This window comes from Heptranchias perlo, chromosome 37 (assembly GCF_035084215.1).
Source record: "Heptranchias perlo isolate sHepPer1 chromosome 37, sHepPer1.hap1, whole genome shotgun sequence".
Lineage (NCBI taxonomy): Eukaryota > Metazoa > Chordata > Chondrichthyes > Hexanchiformes > Hexanchidae > Heptranchias > Heptranchias perlo.
This window is the reverse complement of record NC_090361.1, coordinates 11566154-11578972: the sequence shown is the minus strand read 5'-3', so window position 1 is coordinate 11578972 and position 12819 is coordinate 11566154. Positions and strand designations below refer to the sequence as shown.

The 12819-nt window shown below is 44.6% G+C and overlaps 1 protein-coding gene across 1 annotated transcript in view; it reads left to right on the top strand.

Moving 5' to 3' along the window:
- The window catches only part of LOC137304247 (adhesion G protein-coupled receptor E2-like), a 46858-nt gene that overhangs the window by 13723 nt on the left and 20316 nt on the right, over positions 1–12819 (top strand). Inside the window, exons 8-10 of the mRNA XM_067972801.1 lie at positions 5986–6087; positions 7138–7315; positions 9855–9974. Of these exons, the coding sequence (XP_067828902.1) occupies positions 5986–6087; positions 7138–7315; positions 9855–9974 (400 nt within the window). The remainder of the gene's footprint in view (positions 1–5985; positions 6088–7137; positions 7316–9854; positions 9975–12819) is intronic.

Here is a 12819-nt window from a genome sequence, read left to right as displayed (position 1 = left end):
ACAGTCCTGCCATCCCAGGAATCAGTCTGGTGAATCTTCGCTGCATTCCCTCTATGGCAAGTACATCCTTTCTAAGGAAAGGAGACCAAAACTGCACACAATACTCCAGGCGTGGTCTCACCAAGGCCCTGTATAACTGCAGTAAGACATCCTTGCTCCTGCACTCAAATCCTCTTGTAATGAAGGCCCACATACCATTTGCCTTCCGAACTGCTAGCTGCACCTGCATGTTTGCTTTCAGTGACTGGTGTTCAAGGGCACCCAGGTCCCTTTGTACATCAACATTTCCCAATCTATCACCATTATCTTTCCGAAGTGAATAACTTCATATTTATCCACATTATACTGCATCTGCCATGTATTTGCCCACCCATTCAACTTGTCTAAATCTCCATGAAGCCTCTTTGCATCCCCCTCACAACTCACAATCCCACCTAGTTTTGTGTCGTCGGCAAACTTGGGAATATTACATGTGGTTCCCTCATCCAAATCATCGATATATATTGTGAATAGCTGGGGCCCAAGCACTGATCCCTGCGGTACCCCACTAGTCACCGCCTGCCACCCCGAAAAAGACCCATTTATTCCTACTCTCTGTTTCCTGTCTGTTAACCAATTTTCAATCCATACCAGTATATTACTACCAATCCCATGTGCTTTAATTTTGCACACTAACCTCTTATGTGACACTTTACCAAAGGCCTTCTGAAAATCCAAATAAACCACATCCACTGGTTCTCCCTCATCTAGTCTACCAGTTACATCCTCAAAAAACTCCAGTAGGTTTGTCAAACACGATTTCCTTTTCATAAATCCATGTTGACTTTGTCTAATCCAGTTGATATTTTCTAAGTGTCCTGTTATCACATCCTTTATAATAGACTCTAGCATTTTCCCTACTACTGATGTTAGGCTAACCGTTCTGTAGTTCCCTGTTTTCTCTCTCCCTCCTATTTTAAATAGTGGGGTTACATTTGCCACCCTCCAATCTGCAGAAACTGTTCCATAATCTATAGAATTTTGGAAGATGACAACTAATGCAACCACTATTTCCTTGGCTACCTCTTTTAGTACTCTAGGTTGCAGATTATCAGGCCCTGGGGATTTATCGGCTTTCAATCCCATTAATTTCCCCAGCATTATTTTTTTACTAAAACTAATTTCCTTTACTTCCTCCTTCTCACTAGTCCCTTGGTTCCCAAGCATTTCTGGGAAGTTATTTGTGTCCTCTTCCATGAAGACAGAACCAAAGTATTTGTTTAATTGCTCTGCCATTTCCTTGTTCCCCATTATAAATTCTCCCGTTTCTGACTGTAAGGGACCTACATTTGTCTTCACTAATCTTTTTCTTTTTACATACTTGTAGAAACTTTTACAGTCCACTTTTATGTTCCTTGCAAGTTTACTCTCACTCTATTTTTCCCCACTTAATCAATCTCTTGGTCCTTTTTTTGCTGAATTCTAAACTGCTCCCAATCCTTAGGCTTGCTCTTTTTCTGGCAACGTTATATGATTCCTCTTTGGATCGAATACTATCCTTAATTTCTTTTGTTAGCCATGGTTGGGCTGCTTTTCCTTTTGTGTTTTTGCACCAGAAAGGAATCTATAAGTGTTGCAATTCATGCATTTTTTCCTTAAATGTTAACCATTGCTTATCCACCATCATGCCTTTTAATGAAGCTTCCTTATCTATCATAGTCAACTTACTCCTCATACCTTCATAGTTTCCTTTGTTTAGATTTAGGACCCTAGTTTCGGATTGGACTACTTCACTTTCCGTCTTAATGAAGAATTCTATCATGTTATGGTCACTCTTCCCTAAAGGACCCTGAACAACAAGATTATTAATTAACCCCTTCTCAACAATACCCAATCTAGGATAGCCTGTTCCCTAGTTGGCTCCTCAACTTATTGGTCTAAAAAAAATCTCGTACATACTGCAGGAATTCATCCTCACAGTATTATTGCTAATTTGGTTTGGCCAGTCTATATGTAGATTAAAGTCATCCATGATTACTGTAGTACCCTTGTTACATGCATCTCTAATTTCCTGTTTGATCCCATCCCCTACATTACCACTACTATTTGGAGACCTACAGACAACTCCCACCAGTGTTTTCTGCCAATTGGTGCTTCTTAACTCCACCCAGACTGATTCTACATCCTGATTTTCTGAGCCAATATCCTTTCTCACTATTGCTCTGATTTCATCCTTTACTAACAACGCCACCTTACCTCCTTTTCCTTTTTGCCTGTCCTTCCTAAATATCGAATACCCTTGGATATTCAGTTCCCAGCCTTGGTCACCCTGCAGCCATGTCTCTGTAATTGCAATTATATCGTATCCGTTTAACATTTTTAGACATCTTAACATTTTTTTGTACTTTGGCCCTATTTATCTTATTACCATCTTTTCTTACCTGGACCCTATTTGTTGTCTTTTGTTTGTACGCTCTGTCCCTTCCTGACACAATCTGGTTATCCTTACCCCAATCACTTTCCTGCACTGCTTCCTTGTCTTTTCTCTTTAGCATTTTAGATTTCTCTCCACTGGGACCCTCCCCCCCTTCTTATTTAGTTTAAAGCCCTATCCACCTCCCTAGTTATTTGATTCGCTGGAACTCTGGTCCCGGCATGGTTCAGGTGTAGTCCATCCCAACGGAACAGCTCTCTCTTTCCCCATTACTGGTGCCAGTGCCCCATGAATCGAAACCCCCTTCTCCCACACCAATCTTTGAGCCACGCATTCATCTCTCTGATCTTATTTACCCTGTGCCAATTTGCTCGTGGGTCAGGTAATAATCTAGAGATTATCACCTTTGTGGTTCTGTTTTTTAATTTAGTCCCTAGCTGCTCAAACTCCCTCAGCAGAACCTTTCTCTTAGTCCTACCTATGTCGTTGGTACCTACGTGGACCATGACAACTGGATTTTCTCCCTCCCACTCCAAGTTCTTCTCCAGCCCGGAGGAGATGCCCTTAACCCTGGCACCGGGTAGGCAACATAGCCTTCGGGACTCATGCTCCTGGCTGCAGAGAACAGTGTCTATCCCCCTAACTATACTGTCGCCTACTACAACCACCTTCCTTTTCACTCCCCCTACTTGAACGGCTTCCTGTACCATGGTGCCGTGGTCAGTTTGCTCATCCTCCCCGCAGTCCCCGCACTTGTCCACAAGGGTTATAAGAACCTCGAATCTATTGGACAAGTGCAGAGACTGAGGCTCCTGCAATACTACCTCCTGGATCCCCGAACCTGCCTCACTCGCAGTGACACCCTCCTGTCCCTGACCATGTGTCAATTCTACAGTATTTAATCTAAGGTGTGTGGCTGCCTCCTGGAGGAAAAGATCCAGGTAGCTTTCTCCCTCCCTGATGTCTTGCAACGTCCGCAGCTCGGACTCCAGCTCCTCAATTCGGAGCCGAAGTTCCTCGAGCCGCAGACACTTACCGCAGGTGTAGTCGCCCTGGACAAAAATGTCCACAAGCTCCACATAGTAGCAACACATCTCCTGTTCTCCCATTATTTTATTTATTTAAGTAATTAATTTAGTGTTAATCAAATTATTTGCCTTGTTTAATTTATTAGATTAATTAAATTAAGTTTAGTTTTTAAAATTTAGTTATATGCTGTACGTTAACTTAAAACTTGGCCCACAGTCACTACCAATCACTTACCTGCCTCACCTGAGACGTCACACTGCAGTTTTCTCTTGTTGCAGGTCTGCTGCTGCTTTTATCCCCGTTCTCGGTCTGCTGCTGCTCAGGTCCACCGCCGCTCTGCAGAAAAAGTTAGGGAAAGCAACACCTCCTTCTCCCACTTGACCGAACTCCCACACTTACCAAACTCTCAAGTTGCTCACTCTGTGCCCGCTGCACTCAGCAGTATTTGATGAATTTCAGGCACCCAGTGTCAGCAACAAACACTCCCAGGTCAGGTATACCACAGTTAGAATCATAGAATTGTAGACTCGTACAGCAAAGAAGGAGGCCATTCGGTTCATCATGCCTGTGCCAGCTCCTTCAAAGAGCAATCCAATTAGTCCCACTCCCCTGCTCTTTCCCCATAGCCCTGAAATGTTTTCCTTTTCATGTGTTTATTCCCTTTTGAAAGTTACTATTGAATCTCCTTCCACTACCCTTTCAGGCAGTGCATTCCAGTTCATAACAACTCACTGCTTAAAAAAATTCTCCTCATCGTCCATCCAGTTCTTTTGCCAATTATGTTAAATCTGTATCCTCTGGTTACCAACCCTCCTGCCAGTGGAATCAGTTTCTCCTTATTTACTCTATTAAAACCCTTCATAATTTTGTACATCTCTGTTAAATCTTCCCTTAAGCTTCACTCCTCTAAGGAGAAAAAGCCCAGCTTCCCTAGTCCCTCATCACTGGTACCCTTCTATTAAATCTCCTCTGCACCCTCTCCAAGTTAGATACAACAGAAAGTTCTCTCCACTTTACTTCAACAACGTTCCTTAACCTCAGAAGTGCGCCCCCTACAGCACCAGTGTGTCGTTTTCCCATCTCCGACTCCAGCCATCTTATGGCCTGTTGAGGCAAGATTGCCAATTAGTGCTGAATTAGATGAAGTTTTGTGCTGTCGTCCCACATCCTCTAGGAACCAAACTGAGACTCATTTTATGCAGGGTCCTCAGAGCCAACAGCCAGAGGAGTCTTCCATCTAGTCTGTGCTGGATTCAGACCCGGGTCCCAGAGGTGATGATCTAATCCCTAACCCACTGCAGCACCCAGTGCACCTTTGTACTCCTCACTGAGTTACTAAATTTGAAGTGGGATTATTTTCTCTCTTCCGTAAAATGCTCAAAAAGAGAAGTGAAAAGAAACATCACTTAATATGAAAACAAGAGATAGTCGTTAACTAAACCAGACGGGAAGATCCTTGACATAACAAGGTGCTATTAACACGATGTCACCAGGTGCAGGTACAAGATTTATAAACAAATTATGCTTCAGGTGCTTTGTATGCGACTGACTATGGGTGACTTATGTGTATTCGCATGCATGTATCAATCTGGCTGAACAGGACTGATCACAACCTCGGCGTGCTATTTGATCCTGAACTGAGTTTCCGAACACATATCCTCTCCATCACCAAGACCGCCTACTTCCACCTCTGTAACATCGCCCGTCTCCGCCCCTTGCCTCAGCCCATCTGCTGCTGAAACCCTCATCCATGCCTTTATTACCTCCAGACTCAACCAATGCTCTCATGTCTGGTCTCCCTCCTATCACCTTCCGTAAACTTGAGCTCATCCAAAACTCTATCCTAACTCCCCCCAAGTCCGCTCACCCATCACCCCTGTGCTCGCTAGTCTACACTAGCTCCCGGTCTGACAACGCCTCGATTTTAAAATTCTAATCCTTGCGTTCAAATACCTCCATGGCCTCGCCCCTCCCTATCTCTGTAACCTCCTCCAGCCCTAAACCCCTATGAGATTTCTGCGCTCCTCCAATTCTGGCTTCTTGCACATCCCCAGTTTCCTTTCCTCCACTATTGGCGGCTGTGCCTTCAACTGCCTAGGCCCTAAGCTCTGGAATTGCCTCCCTAAACCTCTCCGCCTCTCTCTCCTCCTTTAAGTCGCTGCTTAAAACCTACCTCTTTGACCAAGCTTTTGGCCACCTGTCCTAATATCTCCTTCTTTGGCTTGGTGTCAATTTTTTTTTGCCTGGTTACGCTCCTGTGAAGCACCTTGGGAAGTTTCACCACGTTAATGGCTCGACATGAATGCAAGTTGTTGTTGTATCTGTGTATGTTAATGTAATCTATGCATCTGTATGATCTATATATATATGTGTTTGTACCTGTGTGATCTATATAATAATATGTGTACATGTGTGGTGTATGTGTAATCTACATATCCATGTACCGGCCTCTGAAGATTCTGTGCGATGGTTGATTTCAAGTGAACTGAAGTTGACTCTCTTCCTCTGAAGATTTTGACACTTTATTTCTCTTCTTCTCACAGTCTTCCTGGACCCCGTTCCACATATTTTGTTCCAAGATTAATTCAACCATTACACTGGTCAGTGAACGGTGCCACAATCAGAGTGCAGCACTCCCTCTGGAGGTTAGTAGCAACACATTATCCATTGAATGGCAAGTGGTGAAACTGATGGTTGGTTCAGCTCTGGAGAGGTTCAGAGCTCTGAATTCTATAGGTTCGAAGAGAATCGATAGGGAATGCTGGTAATCTACAGAGGAGCGAAAGTCAGAGAGAGAGAGAGAGAGAGAGAGTGGCGCTTCAATGACTCAGTGAATAAATGCACCACGAAACATCATAGAATGTTCCGGCACAGAAACAGACCATTCGGCCCTTCAACTCAGGCCTGCTGTTTTGCATCCTTATCTAAACTTAATGTCCTGCTCGCTCCCCACAACCTTTAATATTCCTCTTCTTCAAGCATTTATTAATTGCATTTTAAAAGTGCGAATGGGTTCTCTTTCAGCAGTAGTTGGTGGAAGAGAACGCCACATTCCACAGATTTTTGTTTTGTCTCTTCCTCTTTCTGTGACTGCCTGAAGTTTGCGCCCTCTTGCTGATCGCTGGAAATCCCAAGTGTGTACTCGGGTGGCCTTGGAGCAAGCTCATGAATGCCCACGGGATCACTCCGAGCCTTCTGAGACCAGCGGACACCGCAGGACATTGTCTGCCCCATCAATTAGAGACAATGGAATTACCATTACGCATTCAAAGTTGACGGGCTTTGATTTACTGATGCCCTCCTCCCGGGAGGGGGATGTGGGGGTACCGGTCGTGATGTTTGATCTGGTGGCATGAGGCTCGTGCCCAATATCACTCTATGGGCCCAGACAAGAATAGAGTCAATCAGTGGCAACCATCTGTCACTATTTACCCTATCATAATCTTTCAGTCTTCTATCAGGTCAACCCTCAAACCTCTCCAGTGAAATAAAACCCAAGGAGTATCAGCCTAGATTTTTGTGCTCTAGGATCTGGAGTGGGTCATAAACCCACAACTACTTATTGAGCCACAGCTGTTATACAGTGGTTAAACATGTGGAGCCATCCAAGGGACTATGATGATTGTTAAATAAAAAGGACTTTAAAAGTTATCCGTGTTCACTGGGATAGAAGTGAAAGAATTTGTCATCCACAGGAAATCATTTCAACTGCAAATGATCTTCTTGCGAATGGCTCCCTGTTGGACAACATGGAAAGGGCAGAGCGGCTCCTTTCAGCTTCCATATTCCTGCAGTCCATGGAAAATGTTGCGATTGCTGTTGGTCTGGAGTTACCGGATATGGGAACAAGAAGGAGATCAACTAAAAATGTCGGTGAGTTCAAGAAGATATTTTATACGATGTATTTTCTCGAGGCAGTTGCTGACACTTGTCGTCAAGGCTCACACACGAATAATGGCAACTTCAAAAAGGTACAAGAGAGTAACCAGGCCTGTGGGACTCTCACACAAGAAGGAATTCTGGGTCAAAAAAAAACGAGTCCAGTTCCACCTGATTCCTTCCCATATCTTACAGAGAGCCATTTTCAACAGGATCCAGGGCCTAAGTGAGTTAAAGCTCCTAAAGATTTGACCCCCATCTCAAATTGCGAAGATGGGGTCATCTGCAAAGTGGCTCAGCACTGGCATGGGTCTCCATGAGACCTTTTGAAAAGCCCCAAAAGCTCTGCACATAATTGATCTGAGAGGGGATTGAGTGCCTCCCTCGTCCCACAAAATAACTCCTTGCCAGAGTGAAAGAATTTCCTTTACCTCTGTTTTCTTCGACCTCGGAAGGGCTTAGGGGGAACACAATGGGTCACTCCACCTTACATAGGTGGGTTGGAGCAGTCATCGCTGAAGTGCCCTTACAGATGCCAGCAGCCCTCCCCGAATATAAAGATGGTTATCCCCAATCCCCACAGTTTGGGACGGGGTCACAATCTTCAGGCTTAGGCGCACTTGGGTCCCACTCTGCCTCACTGGCAGAGTGGGGCCATTGGAAATCCGGTTCAACTGTTTTCAGGAGAGAATTGGTGAGGAAAGTATCTATGAGCTGACAAAGGGCAATTCTGAGGAAGTATCACTACTTTTAGATGGCATGCTGAACTGCATTTGAATTTGATGCTTTGGAGTTCTGTACTCGTCGATGTTTGAGTTGATGATTCTGGGGAATATTGGGTACCCAATGTCATCATCAGACATCCCAAGGTCAGTATGGCATCTGGAGTACTGTGTTCAATACTGGGCACCACGTCTCAGGAAGGATGTATTGGCCTTGGAGGGGATGTAGCGCAGATTCAACAGAATGATACCGGGGCTAAAACAGTTACATTATGAAGACAGGTTGCATAGACTAGGCTTGTATTCCCTTGGGTTAAGAAGATTAAGAGGTGATCTAATTGCGGTGTTTAAGATGATTAAAGGACTTGATAGGGTAGATAGGGTAGACAGAGAGAAACTATTTCCTCTGGTGGGGGAGTCCAGAACAAGGGGGCATTACCTTAAAATTAGTGCTAGACCATTCAGGGGTGATGTCAGGAAGCATTTCTTCACACAAAGGGTGGTGGAAATCTGGAACTCTCTCCCCCAAAAAGTGGATGCTGAGGGTCAATTGAAAATTCCAAAACTCAGCTTGATAGATTTTTGTTAGGCAGTGGCATTAAGGGTTAGGGAACCAAGGCAGCGTGGAGGTGATACAGATCAGCCATAATCTAATTGAATGGCAGAACAGGCTCGAGGGGCTGAATGGACTACTCCTGTTCCTATGTTCCCCGTTCCATGGTTGGATGTAGATTAAGCTCCCTCTACTCTGCCTCATCCCCAAACATAGAAGAATGTGGCCTTTCCTCATTATCCATGCTTTTCTTTTCTTATTCTCTTTGACCAAGCGTTTGGTTACCTGTCCTAACATCTCCTCATATGGCTCGGTGTCAAATATTGTTTGATAACACTCCTGTAAACCGCCTTGGGACATTTACTATGTTAAAGATGCTATACGAATGCAAGCTGTTGTTGTTATTCATTTTTGGGATGTTGGCATCGCTGACAAGGACTGCATTTATTGCCCATCCCTAGTTGCCCAGACGACTGAGGGCAGTTAAGAGTCCACCATGTTGGTGTAGGACTGGAGTCACATATAGGCCAGACCATGTAAGGACAGCATCTTTCCTTCTCTAAAGGGCATTAGTGAACAGTTGGGTTTTTACGACAATCCGACATCTTCATGGTCACTTTTACTGATACCAGCTTTTTATTTTGAGAATGAGGTAACCACTTTAGTACCTGATTTGTGTCATGGCCCTGTCGCCACTGGGATTGGATTGAGACTGTCTAAACACTTTTTACCTTGGGCAGCAGACAGAGGAAACTTTCATTCCCTCATTGTGAGCTGGATTTCAACCCAGGTTCCAGAAATGAGAGGCCCAATGTCTGACCCAATGAACCGCCCAGTCCATTATGTTGCTTTTCATAGAATCATAAAATCATACACCACAGAAGGAGGCCATTTGGCCCATCATGCCTGTGCCTGCTCTTTGAAAGAGCTATCCAATTAGTTCCACTCCCCTGCTCACTTCCCATAGCCCTGCAATTTTCTCCTTATTATGTATTTATCCAACTCCCTTTTGAAAGTTACTATTGAATCTGCTTCCACCGCCCTTTCAGGCAGCGCATTCCAGATCGTAACGACTCGCTGCATAAAAATATTTCTCCTCATCTCCCCCCTGGTTCTTTGGCCAATTATCTTTTGAACTAAGTCACCCTTTTTGCACTGTGCTGTATGCATCCGCTAAACTGACAGTTGGGCCCAAACAATGTGAATAAATCTCTCTCCTTTACGACACGTTACAGAGTTTATTTTCTTTCGCTCTTAGATCTGGAAGTAAGAGTCTTTCGAGGGAAGAGCAGTTCAGCCCACGATAGAGCAAGTTTACAGGCGAACGGCATCGTGATGGATATATACCGACGTACGGTCACCGGAGGAAAAGCAAATGGTAAATTCATTGGTTGTCTCTACTTTACTTCAGTTGTCTCAGCAAACATCGCTGGAGCTTTATTCCTTTTTCTCTATGAGGTGAAATGGAGCACACACATGTCAGGACGTGCAGCCCTGGGCCTGCAGTGGGAAGTGGCATTAGAGCCCCAACAGGTTGCACTACAGGGGAGCAGCTCACAGGCTTGTATCCATAATTGCCCACATGGTGAGTTGTAACCGTGACGCCGTAGCCTTTGCGAACCAGCAGGAGTTAGGTCCAGAGAGGGAGGCAGGATGAGAGGGAGAGTTATCCCAGTCTCTTTCTTGCGTCGTCCAGCAGCTGAGAAGAAATAGCAGAGGCTCAGGAACAAGTCGCTTGTCTTCCTTCCCACGCAATGAGGAAGTGTGGGGCATGGGAAAGGGGGGGGTGGGAGAATCAGTAAACATAGAAACATAGAAAATAGGAGCAGGAGTAGGCCATTTGGCCCTTCGAGCCTGTTCCGCCATTCAATATGATCATGGCTTATCCTTTATCTCAATACCATATTCTCGGTCTCTCCTCATACCCCTTGATGCCTTTTATGTCTAGAGATCTATCCAGCTCCTTCTTAAATATATTCAGTGACTTGGCCTCCACAGCATTCTGTGGTAGAGAATTCTACAGGTTCACCACCCTCTGAGTGAAGAAATTTCTCCTCATCTCAGTCCTAAATGTCCCACCCTGTATCCTGAGACTGTGACCCCTCGTTCTGAACCCCCCAGCCAGTGGAAACATCCTCCCTGCATCTAGTCTGTCTAGCCCTGTCAGAATTTTATACGTTTCAATGAGATCCCCTCTCATTCCTTGAAACTCTAGTGAACGCAGACCGAGTCGACCCAATCTCTCCTCATAGGACAGTCCTGCCATCCCAGGAATCAGTCTGGTGAACCTTCGCTGCACTCCCTCTATGGCAAGTATATCCTTTCTTAGGTAAGGAGACCAAAACTGCACACAATATTCCAGGTGTGGTCTCACCGAGGCCCTGTATAACTGCAGTAAGACATCCTTGCTCCTGTACTCAAATGCTCTTGCAATGAAAGCCTTCATACCATTTGCCTTCCCAACTGCTTGCTGCACCTGCATGTTTGCTTTCAGTGACTGGTGTACAAGGACACCCAGGTCCCTTTGTACATCAACATTTCCCAATCTATCACCATTTAAATAATACTCTGCCTTTCTGTTTTTCCTTCCAAAGTGGCTAACTTCACATTTATCCACATTATACTGCATCTGCCATGTATTTGCCCACTCACTCAACTTGTCTAAATCTCCTTGAAGCCTCTTTGCATCCTCCTCACAACTCACAATCCCACCTAGTTTTGTGTCATCAGCAACTTGGAAATATTACATTTGGTTCCCTCATCCAAATCATTGATATATATTGTGAATAGCTGGGGCCCAAGCACTGATCCCTGCGGTACCCCACTAGTCACTGCCTGCCATCCTGAAAAAGACCCATTTATTCCTACTCTCTGTTTCCTGTCTGTTAACCAATTTTCAATCCATACCAGTATATTACCGCCAATCCCACGTGCTTTAATTTTGCACACTAACCTCTTATGTGCAACATTATCAAAGGCCTTCTGAAAATCCAAATACACCACATCCACTGGTTCTCCCTTATCTATTCTACCAGTTACATTCTCAAAAAACTCCAGTAGGTTTGTCAAACATGATTTCCCTTTCATAAATCCATGTTGACTTTGTCTAATCCCGTTGATATTTTCCAAGCATCCTGTTATCACATCCTTTATAATAGACTCTAGCATTTTCCCTACTACTAATGTTGGGCTAACCGGTCTGTAGTTCCATGTTTTCTCTCTCCCTCCTTTTTTAAATAGTGGGGTTACATTTGCCACCCTCCAATCTGCAGGAGCTGTTCCATGATCGATAGAATTTTGGAAGATGACAACCAATGCATCCACTATTTCCGTAGCTACCAGTAAAACTACCTTAGAAATAAAAATGACATTTAAGGGTGAATCTTCCGCTGCAGGCATAGCCCAGGGAAGTAGACACAGCGAGCTCCATATCTGCTGAGGCCCCGTCTGCCCTCTCGGGTGGACGTAAAAGATCCCATGGCACAATTTCAATGAAGAGCAGGGACGTCCTCCGCAGTGTCCTGGCCAATATTTATTCCTCAACCAACATTACTAAAAACAGATTATCTGGTTATTATCACATTGCTGTTTGTGGGAGCTTGCTGTGTGCAAATTGGTTGCTGTGCGTCCTGCATTACAACAGTGACTACACTTCAAAAGTGCTTCATTTGCTGTGAAGCGCTTTGGGACTACCTGAGGTTGTGAAAGGCGCTATATAAATGCAATTATTTTTAATATCAAGGAATGAGCTGCCACCTGTGTAATGGCTGTATTGGGAGATCGAGCTTTGTGGGGAGGAAATCCAATATGCTGCAGTATCCTGTGTAGAAATAACCTAAAGGGGAAGCAGAAAGGGATCGGGGCGTGAGAGCAGATTTACTTAACATGCCAAATCACTGTGGAACAGTGTATATTGAGGGGTCAGTCACCAGATGTCTTAGACAGACGGCACCTTGAGCCCTGTGTCCAGTTTTGATTGCAAAATTCAAGCCATGGATGTGGTGAGGAGAAGATCACAAAGCTGATTCCTCGTGTCAAAGGATTGAGTTACTAGAATAGACTGGGGAAATAGGAGGGAGGAGTCTGATAGAGAACATAAGAAATAGGAGCAGGAGCAGACCATACGGTCCCTCGAGCCTGCTCCGACATTCAATACGATCATGGCTGATCTTCGACCTCAACTCCACTTTCCCGCCAGATCCCCATATCCCTTGATTCCATTA